Source organism: Delphinapterus leucas, chromosome 1 (genome assembly GCF_059928025.1).
Source record: "Delphinapterus leucas isolate spDelLeu-1000000601 "Yukka" chromosome 1, BTC_Dleu_Yukka2, whole genome shotgun sequence".
NCBI lineage: Eukaryota > Metazoa > Chordata > Mammalia > Artiodactyla > Monodontidae > Delphinapterus > Delphinapterus leucas.
In genome coordinates this window covers 138,210,313-138,230,295 of record NC_143129.1, presented here as the reverse complement: position 1 = coordinate 138,230,295, position 19,983 = coordinate 138,210,313, and the positions used below count along the sequence as shown (strand labels likewise).

General features: G+C 40.0%; 1 protein-coding gene across 19 annotated transcripts in view; it reads left to right on the top strand.

Moving 5' to 3' along the window:
* Window positions 1-19,983, top strand: part of NFIA (nuclear factor I A) — a 390,456-nt gene that overhangs the window by 318,059 nt on the left and 52,414 nt on the right. For 15 of the 19 annotated variants that reach the window (XM_022575823.3, XM_089921805.1, XM_089921781.1 and 12 more), the window contains 2 exons: window positions 8,021-8,199; window positions 10,469-10,634. In XM_022575823.3, the coding sequence (XP_022431531.1) occupies window positions 8,021-8,199; window positions 10,469-10,634 (345 nt within the window). Of the gene's footprint in view, window positions 1-8,020; window positions 8,200-10,468; window positions 10,635-19,983 lie in introns of those variants that run through there. The other 4 variants (XM_089921858.1, XM_089921776.1, XM_089921846.1 and 1 more) reach the window with 3 other exon arrangements.

Here is a 19,983-nt window from a genome sequence, read left to right as displayed (position 1 = left end):
CCAATCTACGGTGGTGGTTTTTTCCTTAAATGTTTTTCTTTTATTCATCTCTTGACTCGCAGTATTGCTTGCATATTACGTAGAAGCTCAAGTTCCCTTCATGGAACTGAAGTCTTGTCAACTTTGCGTAATAACCAGTCACTCTTCATATCTCCAATAATCACAGCTGTTCTGTGGCGTTTGAATGCATTGCACATTAGCCGTCATGGCAGCTTAGGGGATTCGTGCACAAGTATGATCTATTCAGAGAAGAGGTCCTGTCAGGACCCAAAGGCTGGGGCTCTATCTCACAGAGCTTGAACTGGCACATTCCCTCAGGGTTTTTAAAACTCTAGATATCACAGCCTTCCCAAAGGCACAGGCTCCTAGAGACTGAGTCCAGATATACCCTAGAACCTAATATCCCAGAAACGTTTAAAAAATAATTTCTTTTAAAAACCACATACTCCCGGGACTTCCCTGGTGGCACAGTGGTTAAGAATCCACCTGCCAATGCAGGGGACACGGGTTCGATCCCTGGTCTGGGAAGATCCCACGTGCCGCGGAGCAACTAAGCCCGTGCGCCACAACTACTGAAGCCAGTGTGCCTAGAGCCCGTGCTCTGCAACAAGAGAAGCCACCACAATAAGAAGCCCGCGCACCGCAACGAAGAGTAGCCCACGCTCACCACAACTAGAGAAAGCCTGTGCGCAGCTACGAAGACCCAACGCAGCCAAAAATAAATAAATTAAAATAAAAATTTTTTTAAAACCCCACATGCTCCCTTGTTTCACATTTTTTAGATTTCAGTGTTGTTACATATGGATCAGTTGTATTGTTATTTGTAAATGTAATCCCAGAGACTGAATTTCATTGAAATTTAAAGCTAGATGAGCTTCAGCAACTGTTTAGTTCAAACTCCTCATTTTGCAGATGAAAGAACCAGAGGAGAGAAGTTGTCCACATTTAAAGCCAGGTAGAGACAGCAACAAAATTAAAACCCAAGTCTCTTTATCTAACTAGAAAATTTTCCTAAAAAGTACCCCAGAGCTTCTAAAAAACTTTTTAAGCAGTTAACATATATAGACTCTCTGATAAGCAACTCCCAATAACTAACACAGTGGGACATTTAAGGGCAGTGGTAGAGATCTCCATTGTATGAGGCTATGACGAGGCCATGCTCAGAATCTGATTAGGTCAGAAGTGTACCTAGGTAGCAGGGGTCTACATGGTAAAGGGGGAGGTCAGGATGGACACTTAAGGATTATAGGTCTAAGTAAAAAATAGAGTCTAGAGGGAGATAGCCCCATAGTTCTAAGTTTCTAGGTTAAGTCTTAGAGCCTAAGATTTAAGCAAAGGTAGGGATTCAAGGTGTATTTCATCTAAAAAGAGCCTTTACAGTCATTGTTTCTATGGAATCTATGACTTTAACATGAAGGTTGCTTCTGTTGCTTTGGTTTTGCATTTTGTTGTTGATGGAACTTTTTTCAAGACCCTCATGTCATATCCATATTGATAGCTCATACTCTTTTATCAATATTTATGCACTCATTTGTCCAAGAGACAGATAGGCAACAGGTGCCTCTTACTCCACTGTTGCCTTCCCCCTGTGTATTCTACGATTTGAACAGGTCCCTAGCACATAGGAGCAAATTCCAATTTAGTCATTTCTCATCCCCATACCCATCCTTACCTATAATAGTATTACAAGTAAAAGAAGCTGTTTATTGATGATCACTTAACCGTATGTTCAGGAGCTGCTCCATATGCCTTATATACATTGTCTCATTGAATCCTCAAAACAAATCTATGAGGTGTAAGCCCCATTATACAGATGGCAAACTGAGAGAAGCTTAGAAACTTGAATCACAGCTGGAAATGATAGAGCTAAAATTTAAATCCATGTCTTATCTGACTCCAAAGTCCATGGTCCTTATATTATATCACTCTACTTTTCTTCTCTTCTCTTTCCTTTCTTTTCTTTTTATTAAACTATAGTTGATTTACAGTGTCCTGTTAGTTTCAGGTATACAGCACAGTGGTTCAATTATACATATATATACACATATATATATAAATTTATATATATATAAGTATATTTTTCAGATTCTTTTCCCTTATAGGTTATTACAAAATATTGAGTATATAGTTCCATGTGCTACACAGTAGGTCCTTGTTGGTTATCTACTACTTTTCTGACTCATATGTTTAATTTGACATGGTATACACATGGATGTGGGAAACCAGCACATACACAAGGCATGTTAAATAATGGTGAAAAGGGACAATCAAAGAGTGACAGTGGATAGTTCGTGGAGATACAGATGGCAAGCAGGTTGCTTTGGAAGCCTTCAAAAAAGGTGAGGCTCTAGCAGAAAGGCCAGCTGGGGCAAGGGTGCAGTTTGGTAGGGAAGAGGTGGAAGGAACAGTGACTGTCTGGTGCACAACTCACAAGCAGAGCGTTGCAGGTGTTTGGAGGGTGAACAAGAATTATGTGGGTCTATACCAGAGGCCATCAAACTATGGCCCACCAGTCAAATCTAGCCCTCTTCCTGTTTTTTAAAATAAAATTGTATTGGAACATGGCTACACTGATTTGTTTATGTAATATCTATGGCTGCTCCTGCGTTTAGTGGCAGAGTCAAGTAATTGCAGCAAAAACCATGAGGCCTTCAAAGCCTAAACTGTGTCCTCTATGGCCTTTACAGAAAATGTTTGCCAACCCCTGGTCTAGACTCTAAACCAGGGCATTTGAGCAAGAAAAGTCTTTCAAGAGCTAAAATTGATCTAAATTAAAATTTTAAAAGACCTTGGCCTGCCCCTCACCCCTCTCTCTATTTTTTTTTTGGTTAAAAACAGACCAAAAGATTTTGGAATTTGATCTCTACCCTGAACCTCTACCTTAACTCAAATGGAATAGAATATATCAGTTATCTTGGAAATCTACTGTAACAGCAAGTTACTTTGTTTGGTAGCAATAATATAAAAATACTGGTGTTGTGCAAGTCATGTGATGTCATATATTTCTCTTATTTGACATACCCAGGTTCTTTTGCGTGCCTCTCAGTGATGTTAAAGATGTGTACTATATGTTTTGCAAACCTTGGCTTGAATCACAGGTTTGTTATTTAGAAAAGGTTCCACCTCCCAAAGGCTTGAAAACCATTGCCAATTCCTCGTTCCTTGTGTCTCTGTTAAAATAAATCCCATAACTCCAAACTTCTAGGCTTTCATAAATGGCAGGTCTGACTCATGCATGATTTATAAATTATAGCCATGGACCATTAAGATAGATTTCTCAGCTCTAGGTAGGCTATCATGGTGTTATATATTGTGGTTTTGAATTTCTGAAGAAGCAAACTGCATAGTAGTTGACAACCCAAACAATTCAGGTTCCGTTTGCCCTTATAGAAGGCTTTTTTTTTTTAAAGCACATTTTTTTCTTCCACTTTCTGCTCCTTTTAGAGCTCTGCCTTATTAAAATCTTTACTTTTAAATACGAGTAGTCAGGAGTTCTTAATGCCACCTTGTACTTTATGGAAATGGTTATTTTTGTCTAAACATCCTACCGCTGAAGACAGATGAGTTTTCTTCTAATGGTGCTAACAGAGCGAAACAAACATTTTGGAATCTCACCTGTTGCCACAGTGTCAATTAACAGTAAGACTGAAGTTTCGCAAGTGCCAGGGCTTGGGAGTGGTCATTCATTCTGTGAGGGAAGAAGGCTGTGTGTAACGCTGTCTTAAGAGCACGCTGCACCTGAAGGAGGATTAGATTTTATTGTTTGCACTGCTCTCTTGAAAGCTTATCTTTGGAGCCTCCTATAAAAGAGAGACTAGGATCTAAGGGCTGGTGCCGGAAAGCAAAAGCTAACATGAAAAGAATCCAAGTCTCTGTCCAGTCCGTGAGAGTCTGCAGTGGTTCATGGACAAGAAATAAAGGAATTAAGGCAATGTCAGGGCTAAACAGAAGAGCATATTTCTCTTCTTCGAGCTAGAAATGTGTCCATAAAGCCTCTTCCCTATAGTGGACTCTCAGACCGAGAATCAATTGTTGGACCACAAAAAGTCTCTCAACATACACAATAATACAGTAATGACCTTGACCTTCTCCTTCCCCAGTCTTAATCAATTCTGCCTTAAAGACGGAAGAATTTTTTTAAGTTAAAAATATATGTACTCAATCACATTGAATTTTAAACGTTTTCTCTTTCAAGCTAAAACCAGGAGAGTCCTTTAAATAATCGGGGCCACTGTGTGGGGTGGTAAGGTGGGTGGTGTGCAAACAGGTAAACCAACCTGACTGACCTGCTTTCTTGTTTTTAAGTGTCCAGTAATATGATCATTTTGCAATAAATAACTGAGCCTATAGCTTTGGGAAATTCTGGGTCTCTGCTTCTTTAACTGTGGCTACTTTGTTCAGAATGTGTAGGCAGGGCCATTCCAGCCAAAGAAACCTGATCAAATTTCCTTCCTTCCCATCCTACTGGTATTCTTTGTGAAAAGCCCAAGCGGTTGTTTGAAACTAGTTTGGCCTCTGGTTAAAGTTTAAACTAGTAGTGAGATCCATCCAGAATGGAGTGTTTCTGACACTTTCTGCTGCTCCGGGCCTAAGGTACTAAGAGTATTAGACCCCAGAAGCAGCCAATTTTGTAGTGCCTTTTAATACACAAAATTGTATTAACATCAGCCTGGATACAGATGGATGCATTGCAATAAACTGTAACCACCTGAGAAAAGCCTTTATTGACTCTCAAGTAAATAATGCACATTTTAAAGGATCTAAATATGCATTTACATAATGTGCTATAATTTTTTATTGTGTCAACTACTCACACACACACATCCATAAGAGATGTTTTTCTGCGTCAAAAATTTGGACTCATACCATTTTTTCTGCATTGCATTAGCACCATGCCAGATTCACAATGGTATTTTCTCTTCTCTAGGGCCTGAGCTGACCATCTCAAAATACATTTAATGAATTTTGCTGATTGAATGATTTGTTGACTGATTTAACCCCAGTGACACTTTCTAAAATAATTTGCAACTACTTGGACAAAAACTTAGGCACACTGAAAACATCTAATCCAAGATAAAAGGGAGAAAACAAGAAATAGGGAAGGAGGAAAACCAAATTTAGACATGGCTGAAATCTTAAGTCTGAGCTTTAGAGCAATGGAAGAACCCAATGCAGTCTCATTGTTCAGGAAAAGAGTGCTGCTAGCAGGTTATCCAGAGAAATAGTGGGTATTTAATAATATTTAATAGTACTTTGTGATGTCTGTAACACAACTGTTTTCTGTTTGAAGAAATTAAAGCTCAGGATCTTGAATGATTTATATCCAGTTCCACAGTGGACTAATGGCTGAACCAGAATGTCCAAGGCATGAGAAAGTAGGGGTTGTGAAGGATGACCCTTCGCAGTGCAGACTCAGCACTTGTCTAATGTGAATCTACAGGCTAAATGATTTCCTGGTATTAATTAAGAATTAATTGATCCTTATAAATCAACCATTGTGGGATTAACTCCATATAGTACCATGTGTTCTTAGGTCTATGTTCAAATAAACTCTATGACCCAGGAAAAAGGTGAATAAATTGTTTTTAGTAAAATGTAATAAAGAAACTAAGGTCTACATTCAAGTTGTTAATTATTTTCTTTTACATATTTAACAACAGCAGCAACAACAGGAGGGCGAGGATGCTTATTAACAATTAAGGGAGGGATTCCACGGTCCTGTTGAATTGTTTCCTCTGTCAGGTTTCTCTAACTTTTATCTGTCTAGTCTTTGCTCAAGTGAATTTTTTCCCTTGGGCAGCATTCTTTGCTGGCCACCACAATTTCATAATCTCACAATCATTCATCGCTTTCCATTGAGCACCTGAAGCATTGCCGCTTTATCATTAAGGTCTGCTTCCTGGGGGCTCTTGACAATGGAGTTGCCACCTTTGTGTTTGACATGCTGTAAAAGTTGAGTGTATCATTTTGTTGCGCTCAGTACATTCCCAGCCTCATTTGGGAGATGCCACATTCCAGCTCTAACTAGAAACTATTCGGTCAAATGCAGGGCACTGGGTCAAAGCTTCTTGCTACCAGCAAAGATGACCGTACCATATTAGATGAAAAAATTCCTTGGGTTCTTTAAAGCACAATTTGCAAAGTAAGAGATGACCAGAGCCATTTAACTTTTTAGCTGCAGACTTTAACTCAGACAGTAATGGATTCCAAGATTTACCATTCAGTGTATGAAGCCCTAAGTTTTACCAGTTTTTCTACAAGCTCTCTGGCTGTTTGCCAGGTTAAAAATATTTTTTTAAGTTTATATTTATTTGTATGGTTACTTTATTAATTTCTGTACCACTCATATATTCAATCATTCATTGTACCATCAACAAATATTTACTGAGTGCCAGACACTGTTCGAGGGATATGACAGTGAATCATTAAATGGATGGAAAAGCTATTTACTAATATGGAGAAGAGAGAAGAGCCAGTATGAGGGGTGGAAGGTGACAAGAATTCTAGTTCGAATGGGTTATGTTCAAGATGCCCTCAATTATATGATTGAAGACAAAACTTTGTATTGTCTCAGTGTTGTATCCCAAGCCCATAGTAGGAGCCTTGGAATATTTTTGGATAGATTAAAGGTTGCATGAATGAAAGGATCCCATCAGGTCATCTGCAACGTATGGACTGGACTCTTGTTTCCACTCCAAACCCCTATTTCTACTCTTTAAAAACTACAGATGCCATTCTGAACCTCAGAGTCCTAGCCACTCTAATTATTAGTCAGAAAATGCTCCAGTCCTACAGATACAGTAGGGAACAAAAATCCCGTGTCCGGGGATCAATAGAGATGCATCCTTTTTTGACAGATGGGATGGTGGTAGAAAGTGTGGCCAGTCTCACTTAGTTGTTCTTCGTTTTATGAGTCACCCTCAATATTAGGAAAGTCTTACTTTCCAAATATTTGGGTATTCCTTTGTTTTCTCTTTGCAGGCCTTCTTGAGTTTAAAGATTTAAACTGCAAAAAGTAAAGGAAAAATAAATACTCCCATCTGCTTTTACTTGGCAGTTGTTTTTCTGGCCCTCATTGGGGAGTGAGAGCCGCCATCTCGGCGTTACTTGGTTTGAGTGTCTTCAGCCCTTCCCATGTGCTGTTCTTACCCTTCAGCAGGCTTCACGAATCACCCTTCCACTTCAAGGGCAGAAATCTTCCCAGGAAAAATTATTAAGCACCTCACATACGTTTTTTAAATCTAATGTAATCTTCTTCCTGTATCAGCGAAACTCAGCAGGGTTCAAATATAAGGGAATGATGGTTGTCTGAGCCTTTCATCAGTTTGTATGAGCAGAGGGCCAACAATTTAGCAGGGGTCACTGCCTACCTACTCAGCCTGTGGGTTCCCCTGCTATAACTAACATCTATGCGTTTCTGAGTTTGGCTTTGAAATGGCCAAAAAAAAGGCAACATAAACCTTCTACGTAAAATGAGGCACCCAAATTGCATGGGTTCATTAAGTGATCATTTACTACAGACTTCAAAAAATTTCATCCTGAATTAGTCCCTAGAAATTTCCTTGAAAGGAGTATAAGAGCTTTAACAATGAATTATTGTCTATGGAAATCTCAGCATGAAAGGGGATCCATATGTGCAAACTAGAATTTGTCATATGTAATGTCAGTTAAATCAGGCCTAATCTACCAAATACATTTTTTATTGCCTGCTTCATTAAAAAGGCTCTTAAGGTAATGAATAATCTTCAGCTTCACCAAGGATTATTAATGCCTTTATAACTCATGTCCACTGAAAATAGAAAGACAGTTTGAAACTCTACCCTAATCTAGCCTCCATGTTTGTCTTAGAGCTTTAAGGAAGAAAATCTATCAGACCTCTCCAGAGTTAAATGCTGTCACACGAGCAGTTACTAGGAATTGGGTCAGGAGAAGAAATTTTAAAAGGAAGTTGAATCCAGTTTAAAAGCTGTGGCAAAACAAGTCTTTCTCTTATTAACTCTGATGTTTTCTTTTCCTACAGCAAGTCCACATGCGACACCATCAACTCTTCATTTTCCAACATCACCCATCATCCAGCAGCCTGGGCCTTACTTCTCCCACCCAGCCATCCGCTATCACCCTCAGGAGACGCTGAAAGAGTTTGTCCAACTTGTCTGCCCTGATGCTGGTCAGCAGGCTGGACAGGTGGGGTTCCTCAATGTAAGGAAACTTCCTTTTTTTTTTTTTTTTTTTTTTCAATTTTTTAGAAATATTAACCGGACGTAAAAATAACAAGGGAAGACCTTATGACCATGTGACGTTGTGCTCTGATGTCGTGTTGACTGACTGCAGGCAAATGTCATATTTATTCTAGATTGTGGGAAAGTTAACTTACTCTAAGAGGGATTGGCCAGGGTTTAAAAACAGTGTTTGTGTTAACTTCGCAACTGTCAAGTTTATGGATATAAATCATCTCAAGGGTGAACTGTGTAACCTTCTAAGGTCTGTGGGCAGATAATTCCACCTCATGCATACTAACCCAAGGGCTCACGCAGTTAACAAAATAGAAAGACCAAATAGTTTTAAATAATGATTTTGGGTGGTAGGGAGAGGTAGGGGGAGGAGGGGGCACAGATGTTTCAGATCAACTAAGTTGATATTTTTAAAAAATAGTCCTCTAACACTTTACATCAAGTTGACCAGTACTTGAACTCAAGATTCTAGAAGTAGTTTATTATAGTTTGTTATTTCTGCAAGTAGTTATCTTTCCCACTTATCTTTGTATAAAGCTAAATAGTATTCAGTAGTTTCGAATGGAGGTTTTCATTTTTTCTCAAATAAACCAAATCACAATTTGAAACAATATTCCTAATGTAAAAGGGATTTTTTAAAATCACAAATTTTATTTCAAACATAGAACCAAATGTTTGCAATGGATAGCTATATCCCAAGGCCAATAATAATAACAATGAATTGGAAATAATGACCAGCATAAAGCCAAATGTGATTTTCCTTTTCTCCTAATAACTGTAATGAAGCCACAGATGGGCCATAATTATTATTGCCTAATTTAGAATATTATATCACACGACCCTATCACGGATTTTCTTCCCTCGAAGAAATACCTGATTCTGCATATCTGAGATAGAACAGGCAGCTTTGACTAATGTCTGGTGATGTGTTAGCAGATACATTTCTGTCTAGACAACAAATCAATATGGACCCTTTTTTCTTTTTGCTTGTGTATTCATTTGCTTGGCTTATTCTAAAGCATTCACTTATGGACTTTTAGCCCACTCAGAGATGACACACAGGCAAGTTTGCTGGCAAGAAAGCACAACATTCTGACTGTCAGATGAGATTGTCTTTGAGGAACAATACTAAATATATAAGTGAATGTTGATGAGGCAGTGATACTTCCTCTGCAGAATTACTAAGCTTAAACTTAAAAGCCTGGGCCAGCAACTGAATTTTGATTCAGGACTAGAGCCTAAATAGGAGCTGTTATTGTTGGTTGAATAGTGTCACTGAAGACCAGAGGCAGAAAGGCCACTTGGGAAGCCATGGAAAACTGAAGTGATCACCAGCATCAAGCATCTGACTTTTAAAATTTCTAACTCTTTTTTAGTAGTCTTGACATCATCCCATATAACTATCAAATGACCAGTTTTGCATTTTGATCAAAATTTTATAGGGTTTAAGGCAGGTCCTTCACAGGACTGTTTCGAAAAACTCAAAAATAAATGGATTTTATTGCTTTCTTCAGAAGGAAACTTTTCTTTTGTTAAAGAGCTGTTACTTGGTTGTTCTAACATCAGGCAGCCAGATAAATATGACTCTTAAGGCATATGCTTATATAATTTAAATCAAAATTAGAAGTGATATTTTTCCTTAGCAGAATTTTGACAGCTGAATTCTAAAGTTTCTGTGCCTGATGTTATACAATATGTGAAAGAAATTTTTTATGTTCACTTAACATATTTATTAAATGTTATATAATATCAACTTTGAAGAGTGAAAATAAAATATTTTTTTAATCTCAATTGCATATTTAGGAAACTTTGTTATATCTGTATAAATAGACGTGATGGAACAATTCCACAATCTATAAAACACTTATATATTAAATCAATATTCAATAATCATGAGAATGATGACAAAAGTCACAGTTAATACAGAATCAAAACATACCAAGCAAAAGTTGGCAGGTCATTTTCTAGAATCAGATGCAAAGAAGGTCAGAGTAGTTCAAGAGGTAAGTTTAGGATGCATTGAGCATGTGTGCCTAAGACTGTACTTTTGTGGAATGCCTTAAGAACAGCCCACAGCTCTTCATCCATATGCTCTTATGGAAGAATTCAAGTAGCTAGAATACTTAGTAATTTACATCAAAGGTGCCTAAGGACTCTTTTGTTTTCCAAAGTGGCTAATGGTTCTGTCTGTGTCTTCTTTCTCTTGTGCGTGTTTTGTTTGGTTCCCACCCTGGCAGCCCAACGGGAGTAGCCAAGGCAAAGTGCACAACCCATTCCTCCCCACCCCCATGTTGCCACCGCCGCCGCCACCACCGATGGCCAGGCCTGTGCCTCTGCCGGTGCCAGACACAAAGCCTCCGACCACATCAGCGGAAGGAGGTGCAGCGTCCCCCACCTCACCAAGTAAGTATGGCTGAGATGCGGCGCCGGTCGCCGGTCAGGCTCTGCACACGTGAACGCACACCTACGCCTGGCCCCTCACTGCATAGGCTTCAGTGAAAGGCACGATCCCCAGCGAAGGCTGTAGCATGAGTTTGCAGAACCAAGACCAGATCAGAGCAAACAGCACTCTAGGGTGCTACCAGCCACATCAGGTGTGGAAATGACTGGGTGTTTGGGTGGATGAAATGGTGTAACTACGTGCCAAGGGCTGAAGTCAAGATATGAAGTATTAAATTTTGCCTATTATTCGAGTGGCTTTGAATGCTGTCCTCATGATCATCAAACAGCATCTACTTTTATGGATTCTTATTAGAAAAAGTTCCTCATGCTTCTTAGAGCCCTGCCTTCCAGTAACTTACAATCCGAGAGAAATGCATTTGATGAGGTACCAAGGTTAATGCAACTCATCCATCAAATAGAAAAAAAGTTTAGATCAAAGTAACCAATTCAAAGGTGTGTACGTTGAACATTCGCGAAGAATAAGAGCCTGGCAGAAGGTCAGAGCCAGTAGCCATGGCAGCTGCATGGCTAGGCTTGGCAGAGGGAGGAGATGGAAGATGAAACTGGAAGGAAAGAGAAAAGAAATCTTGGCTTGTCTCTGAAAAGTGTGGGGACATGTGATCAGACAGTATAGGATTTCAAAACCTTTTGGAATAATGGGAATCATTACTTGATGAATTAGAGGGAGAACAGCTCTCCTGATGTTTTAAAGATGACAGGGAATAGAAGTAGCTTAAACACATAAATTTGGCTTTTCTTAGTACCTGAAACAATGACTAAAAGAGTGACAGCTGGAGGCAGAGTTCCCAGGTGATGGATGGACTACCTGACCTTGACGGGGGTGTGATGACCACCTTCTCTAAAGCTTTACAGAGAGATCAAAGCACAGGAAAGAATGGGAACTGTGACAGTGCCCCTAAGGAGAGGAGGTCTTCAAGGAGGTGAGGCTGAATGCAAGGAATCTACTGAGGAAAAGATGAGCATAGACCACGAAAGAAGTGTTAAGATCAAGAACTTGAGCAGCAGTTATAGAAGTTGAATGGAGGAGAGCACAAGAAGAAACATCTTATCGACATAAGCTTTGGGATTGGACAACCACTTGGATGAATATAGTGAAGGATGATTCAGACTTCTCAGCACTGGGGACATAATGGTATTGAGTATAGGACGGAAGGAGCCAAAGAGAAAAAATGAGCCTCTTGTGACACTGTGTTCATTGGATTTAATTTTGGTGACACTGAATCCCAAATGTCTAGAGTCTCTCTTGGGCATGGATGAGCTTTGGGCTATCTAGTACGTATTCACTTCGATAACACATGTAGCAGTGAGTGGCCCTGTGCATGGATTCTGGTTTCATAGCAAAAAGATTGAGGGTCTAGGGCCAATTTTGGGGAGGCTTACCTCTCTTGGTAAGAGGTGGTTCAACACTTTTCAACAAAGGAGAAAACTCTTGAGTGTCCAGTGACATAGGAAGCAAACTAGGCTTGCTCTAAGCATCTTGGAAGCTCAGCTTAGAAAAGAAGCTTCTGAGAAGCAGAAGCTCATAGGCCTGTCCTGCTTATTGTGTATTCATGTAACATCTTCAAAGGAGTCAGAGAAATAATCATCTCCAAACTCTATTTAGATCTAGTCACTGGAGATGTTGACTTACACATTGGCAGCCATGTGCTTAAACTGTGCTCTGTACATGCCTCTGGGTACCACTTTTCTGTTCATCTTCTCTCTGTATGTTCAGGACACTGGCATAACCCTCAAAAAGCTTTGTTTAATGTTCTTTTTATTCTGTGTAGACATATCCTCACCTCCACCATCAATGTCTCATGCATCTGTAGCGCATTTTCCAGTAATGGGGATGGGGCTTTTCTGAGGCACTGTGGACGAGTGGAAATACCCTGGGCAGCTAGCTGTTGAAGTCTAAAGGATAGGGGCTCAAACCCTCACCTTTCACACTGCTAACTCTATTTCTCTATCAACCCCAGTTTCCTCATCTGTAGAACGTGGGTGATAATACCTAGCTGGCAGGGTTATGTGAAATCAGCCACGATAAGCACTACCACCAAATAAATTGGAGCACTTTATTATCTGCCAAAACTCTTACCTAGTGGAAGCCTCTAGGCTTGGCTAATGAAAAAATATTCCTGTAGGACATGTAGAAGCTACTCAATCCCTCAATCAGGTTGATACCTTTGGGTCCCTTCCCTGGACTCCACTCCATGGATTGGATCTAATGCCTTGTATAAAAAGATACCCATGGTCATCTTGTGCCCAGCCTCAAGCATTCTTTCAACATGATGGGAAGAAGTGTGGAGGGGGTCTGGGCAGATCCGGTTATGATTGCATGTTCATTAGCACAGTGTTTAGAGATTTTTGGAAAGAGAATATCAGGAAAGGGGACCCAAAGTTTGATATTTACATAATAAGTTGAAACTTACTTTTTGAATCCTAGAATTCTAGGAATGTAGACAAAACAAAGTGTTCTACTGATGGCATAGAAAGGTTTTTATCATCATAAATCTTAGCCTTTTTGGTCTTTTCTGGGGTTTGCTGAATTCACAGTCATATGTTGTTTCACAGCAATTATCACCTGACCATCTTCTACTTTATTATTAAGACAGTGATATTCTGGGAAACTGGTAATTTATAGCATAAGAGAAGCCTCTCAAGTTAAAAATCTCAAAGCCTACCAGTCCGCATTGGGAAGAGATTTAAGAACCCCTGGAAAACAAATCCTCTTCCATGCCCCAATTTCTGAACTAATTGATAAATAAAATACAAGAAAAAAAATCAGATGGAAGACTAGACTATAACCTCTACTATTAGGAAATTTATTTTTTAGCTACAGGCAAATGTGCTTCCTAATGCTGAAACACAAACCCACCCAGTCGCTGGCAGTGCAGGACCACCGCAGGCCTTCCCGTGGGAGGGGGCGGCCCTCCTGTGTAGAGCTGATGGAGGTCCAGGTGGCTCTGTGCTTCCTGGCAGCACCTGTCTCCCTAAGGGAAAGAGGAGAGGAAGGGGTGGGACGAGTCACGTCCAGTGTCTACTTCCAATCGCTACAATAAGTGAGGGAGTGGAGAGGCCCAAGAGTGTATGGGAGGGAAGAGATACCAAGAGTGATGTAGCCCCTCTTCCTTAACATTCATCTTTGATAACTACCTTCTTTCATTCATTTATTCATCCTTCATATATTGAGTATCCGTCATGTGCCAAGGACTGTGTTAGCCCCTGGGGATACAAAGATGATTCATCCCTGCTCTAAAGAAATGTGGGATTTATTGCAGGAGACAGCTGGGAAACGGGTAGCTCACACTGACAACACTGGGACAGAGGTGCACATAGGTGCCACGAGAGACTTGGGAGGGATTTGGGTCCAGATGCGGAGCCTCAGGTAAGATTTTTTTGGAGTGAGTGACTTCTAAGCTGTTTAGTAGGAATATCATTCTGGTGTTTTAAGTCTGAGAGAGAAGGTAGAACTTCTCTTCAGAAACCAGCTTGTGGGTGGAAGGAGGGGGTGTCTAAAATTGGATTACCACTGGATAAAAATTTAGAGCCAAAGTATCATTTCATCAATTCTGTGCTTTCTTAGAAATTAAAACCACAGGATGGTTGGATCCTGGTTATCTTTGTCAGTTTATTAGAGCTCAACTTTAGCGAGGAGAAACATCACAACAGAGTATTAAGTACAGATGTTCAGTATCCCAACAGTATGTCTGAAACTGAGGCTTTTTCAAAAACACTCACCGTATAACCTAGGACAGCCTTTCCTATTGAGGGGTTTAAGATGACTTGCAATAAAAAAAGATTTAAAAAATAAAAGTAGGAAATCATACCCAGGCTCACCTATATTACCAGCTTTCCCGGGCCTGGACCCCCGTGTCTGTTGGAATAATACTTTGCTGTACGCACTTTCATAGGTAGATTGTCGGGATGAACTGGGGTGACAGATGTGCTGTGCTACAGACAGTTAAAAGTCCAAGACATCATTTTTTAATATGCTCTTATAATGAAATACAAATGGATACCAGCCTAAAGCAGAATATACACTTTTAAACTAATCTGTTGCCTCTGGCACCAATAGGCAACTTTGCAGCTGTGGCCAGGAAAACAGGGTAAGGCAGATTTGGGGAGGGACATGTTTGCCTATAAAATAAATATATTTTAATGGGAAAAATCTTTACCAGTGCCTTAAAAAACAGAGTAGCAAGGGTGGAAATAAAAGTTCTGCTGTCTCTCAAGGAGGACATTCATACTGTTGATTCGTTTGGAGAAAGATTGATATACTATGCCTGATCTCTTTAGGATACCATGACAAATAGAAAGGATAACTGGTAAGAGTAATTCACAATGGATGGGTTCCATTCCCGCTGATTAACTGGGTTTAGATACCCAGTGAGAGAATATCACTTCCTTCATTCATTCAATAAATTGTTATTGACCATCCACTATGTGCCAGCAGTGTTCTAGATGCTAGGATTCTGCAGGAAATGAAAGAGATAAAAATCCCTGATCTTGCAGAGCTTTCATTTTACAGAAGGAAGAAAGGCGATAAATAAAATAATAAGTATAATAGGTAGGAGTGATGTAAAGTGGTGATACATAAGTGCTACGTAGGAAAATGAAGCACAGAGGGGTTGGGATTAGTGGGGGTGGGATACAACTTAAATAGGATGGTTGGAGAAGGCCTGTCTGAGAAGGGGAGATTTGAACAAAGGTCTGACAGAGGTGAGAGGGTGAGCCATGAGACTGTAGAGGGAAGAGCTTTCCAAGCAGGAGGATCAGACAGTCCAGCCCACATGTTTAAGGAACAACCCGGAGGCCAGTGTGGTGAGAGCAGAGTGAGTGAATGAGTGAAAGTAGGGGGAGGCCAGGTCTGAGGGGTAATGTGGATGAATGTGGATGTGACTGGGAGATGGCGGGGGGGGGGGGGCGAGAGGGCGTGGAGGAAGGAGGTTCTTATAGGCCATGGTTAGGACTTTGGCATTTTCTCTGAGTGAGATGGGGAGCAGAGGAGTGATACTGCCTAGGTTTTTTGTTTGTTTTATTTTCTTTTTGCGGAACGCAGGCCTCTCACTGTTGTGGCCTCTCCCGTTGCAGAGCACAGGCTCCGGACGCGCAGGCTCAGCGGCCATGGCTCACGGGCCCAGTCGCTCCGCGGCATGGGGGATCTTCCCGGACCGGGGCACGAACCCGCGTCCCCTGCATCGGCAGGCTGACGCTCAACCACTGCGCCACCAGGGAAGCCCACTACCTAGGTTTTAATAGGAACTCTTTGAAGGCTTTGTTGAAAATAGGTTTAAGGGGGCAAGAATTAAAGCAGGAAGACCAGTTAAGAGGCTTTTTTAAAAAATCAGTACATATGATGAGTGTCTTCTACATGCCAGCCACTATTCTAGGTGCAAGGGATCCAAAAGTGAACAAAGCAGACAATCCCCTTCTCTTGTGGAGCTTAGCTAGAGGGAGGGGACAAACAATAATTAAAGAATAAGTAAACTAGTAATTTAGGGACCAGTAAGTACAATGGAGAAAACTAACACGGGGAGGGGAGGTGGCACACCATTGCAATAATGCAAGCAAGAGTTGCTAATGACCTGTACCAGCATCCGGGCAGTAGGGGTGGTGAGAAATATTTGAAAGGTAAAGCTGATAGGATTTACTGACACATTAGTTGTGGGTTGAGAAGAAAAAAAAAAAACACTAGAGAAACAGCAGTGACTCCTAGGTTTTTGAGCAGTTGGAAGGATGGAGTTGCCATAAAATGAGACGGGAAAAATTGCAGGAAGAGCAGTTCTGGGCAAGAGGTGGGGATCAGAAGTTTGGTTTGACCAAGTTATATTTGGAGATGCCTATTAGGTATCTTACTGGTGAGACCAATTATAATAACATCCTACCTACTGCAGTTCTTTGCAGTGTACTCAGTTTTTCCACATGTACCATCTCATTAATTGCGGAGGGACTCCTTTGCAAACATGTAATAAAACAAGTGGATATTCCTGAGAGTCCTGAGGACAACAGCTCCAGAATAGGAGAAATCTCTCATTACATTTGGGTCTCTCTGTGGTATGATAATTCAGAATCCACTATTCATTTTCTTAATTGCATTGTAAGATTCAATTTTTTTATAATAGGTTGGCACCGAGAACATACTATAAAAATGGGCTTTTCCAGAAAAGAAACTGGAGATTGGCATCATAGCCTAGAATTATACTGAAAAGAAACACTTTTGAATTATGATGGAAGATAAAACATGCATATTTTCCTTTTTTAAATTAATTACGAACACAAAATCTCAATTTAAAAATGCATAAAAGACTTATAAACAATTTTCTCCATGCCTTCTTAGCCATGAACTTGTGATTTTTTAAAACTAGAATTCTGTTAAATTAGAAGCATGTAATAACAAGTTCCCTTTTTTATTTTTATATCTCTGATGAATCTTGTATATATTCATTATATGAATGAGTTTGAACCTGTTAACCAGAAAGATAATAATCTGACGGGGATTGAAATTTCCTAGTGTAATAATTAACATATGTTCAATGCTTTTTGGTTAGCAAAGCTCTTTACACATGTATGTTATCTCGTTCCGTCTTCCTAAGACTCCTATGAGGTCAGGATTTTATAGACAAGGAAACTGAGACTCGAGAGTGGAGGTTACTTTCCCAAGATTATATAATCCCAGGGTAGCTTGGTACTAGCTCCTACTGTAGCCAAATTACAAAGCAATGGGACTTGAGTTTTGGTTACCGAGCAGCCACAACTGTCTGCTCTCGTCTGAAATTAATAACACAACAAACCATTGAGCTTTTATTAATGTGTCAAGCACTTTAAAAAATGTTTTTTATGTATTATCTTGTTTTAATCCTCACGTTAGTGCTATGAAGTACGTACTCTAAAAAGTAAATACCCTAACTGAGAAAGACAAGGCACGAAGATATAGGTAACTTTCTCAGGGTCGCTCAGCCAAGGGTAGCAGCATCATGACTCACACCCAGCCACCTTGAACCTGTAGTTCATGCACTTGGCCAGAGCATCCGGAGCCCAAAGTTTCCATGTTTGCAGTGAAGACCCTGTGGGAATAGTACAGAGGAAGATATTAGTGATCATTTATACTTTAGTGTGGATTGGTTTCTGTTGCTGAGAGTAACTTTTGTTAGCAGGGAAAGGAAGAGAGTAGAAGATCTGGAGGGAGATAAGACAAAAATAGCAAAAAAGGTAGACAAACAGGAGCTATAGCTAAAGGCAGATTTTCTTTATTCCCCACTGCTCTCCAGAGCTTGAACTGTTGCTGAATGCTTAGGAGAATTACTTTCTGAGTTTTCACCCAAATAATGACAGCTCTCTTTTTCACCAATATGTTTTTATGTGTAAAACACACAATTTTAATCAGTAATTGAATTTAGAGCAAATCAGTGAATGATATGTCATATTTACACAATTTTTAAATGACTAAGGACTGTATTTCCTCTTTCAGAGAAGAGCCAGTCGATAAGGACAAGAAAGAAAAAGAAAAAAAGGGGGGGGGCGGCTTCCCTGGTGGCGCAGTGGTTGAGAGTCCGCCTGTCGATGCAGGGGACATGGGTTCGTGCCCCGGTCCGGGAAGATCCCACATGCCGCGGAGCGGCTGGGCCCGTGAGCCATGGCCGCGGAGCCTGCGTGTCCGGAGCCTGTGCTCCGCAACGGGAGAGGCCACAGCAGTGAGAGGCCCGCATACCGCAAAAAAAAAAAAAAAAAAAAAAGTTAGCGGCTTTCTTTCACAAAAACAGTTTTTCATTACTGATGCCTGCACTATTCCTTTAGTCTTTAAATTTTTTTAAAAAATTTACATTCAGTGAAATTCACTCTTTAGTGTACACTTCTATGAGTTTTATAACATCATAGATTCTTCCAGCCAACACCAGACAGGGTACAGAACAATTCTAAAGAACTCCCTCCTCTTTCTTATCTACACTTTCTTATCTACTCTTAAGTTATTGTCTGATGTCACTTAGTGCCAGGGAACTTATTTTACTTTGATCTCTCTATTTCCACATTGATTTTTATTCTTCTGTCAGTACTGCTACTATCCCCATTATATTTTAATTTTTTATATTCTTCTGAATTAGAAAGAGACCTACATAACTACAGTACTTTAGTATATGATAATAGTGACATTTCTTATTGGAAGAGGAAAAGGGATTATTCAGTAAAGTATATTGGGGTGACTGAGTAGCTGTCCAGAAAAAATAAAATTCCTTACACCAAAATAAATTCCAGGTGGTGCAAAAAATATAACATAGAAATATTAAGCCTTAAAATACCAAGAAAAAAATAGGAGAAACTTTTTGTGGAATATTGCAGTGAGAAAGGCCTTTCAAATAATACAAAAAAAACAGAATCCATGAAAAGAAAACTGATAAGTTCTACTCTAAAAGTATTAAAAATGTATACATTGGAAAAAAACACCATATACAAAGTCAAAAGACAGTGATAAAGTGGGAAAAATATTTGCAACACCTGTGGCAGAGGGCTAAATTATGTAATATATAAAGTTTTTTTTTCTTACATCTTTATTGGGGTATAATTGCTTTACAATGGTGTATTAGTTTCTGCTTTATAACAAAGTGAATCAGTTATACATATACATATGTTCCCATATCTCTTCCCTCTTGCATCTCCCTCCCTCCCACTCTCCCTATCCCACCCCTCCAGGTTGTCACAAAGCACCGAGCCAATATCCCTGTGCCATGCGGCTGCTTCCCACTAGCTATCTACCTTAAGTTTGTTAGTGTGTATATGTCCATGACTCTCTCTCGCCCTGTCACAGCTCACCCTGCCCCCTCCCCATATCCTCAAGTCCGCTCTCCAGTAGGTCTGCGTCTTTATTCCCGTCTTACCCCTAGGTCCTTCATGACATTTTTTTTTTCTTAAATTCCATATATACGTGTTAGCATATGGTATTTGTCTTTTTCTTTCTGACTTCACTCTGTATGACAGACTCTAGGTCTATCCACCTCATTACAAATAGCTCAATTTCGTTTCCTTTTATGGCTGAGTAATACTCCATTGTATATATGTGCCACATCTTCTTTATCCATTCATCCGATGATGGACACTTAGGTTGTTTCCATCTCCGGGCTATTGTAAATAGAGCTGCAATGAACATTTTGGTACATGACTCTTTTTGAATTTTGGTTTTCTCAGGGTATATGCCCAGTAGTGGGATTGCTGGGTCATATGGTAGTTCTATTTGTAGTTTTTTAATTAACCTCCATACTGTTCCCATAATGGCTGAACCAATTAACATTCCCACCAGCAGTGCAAGAGTGTTCCC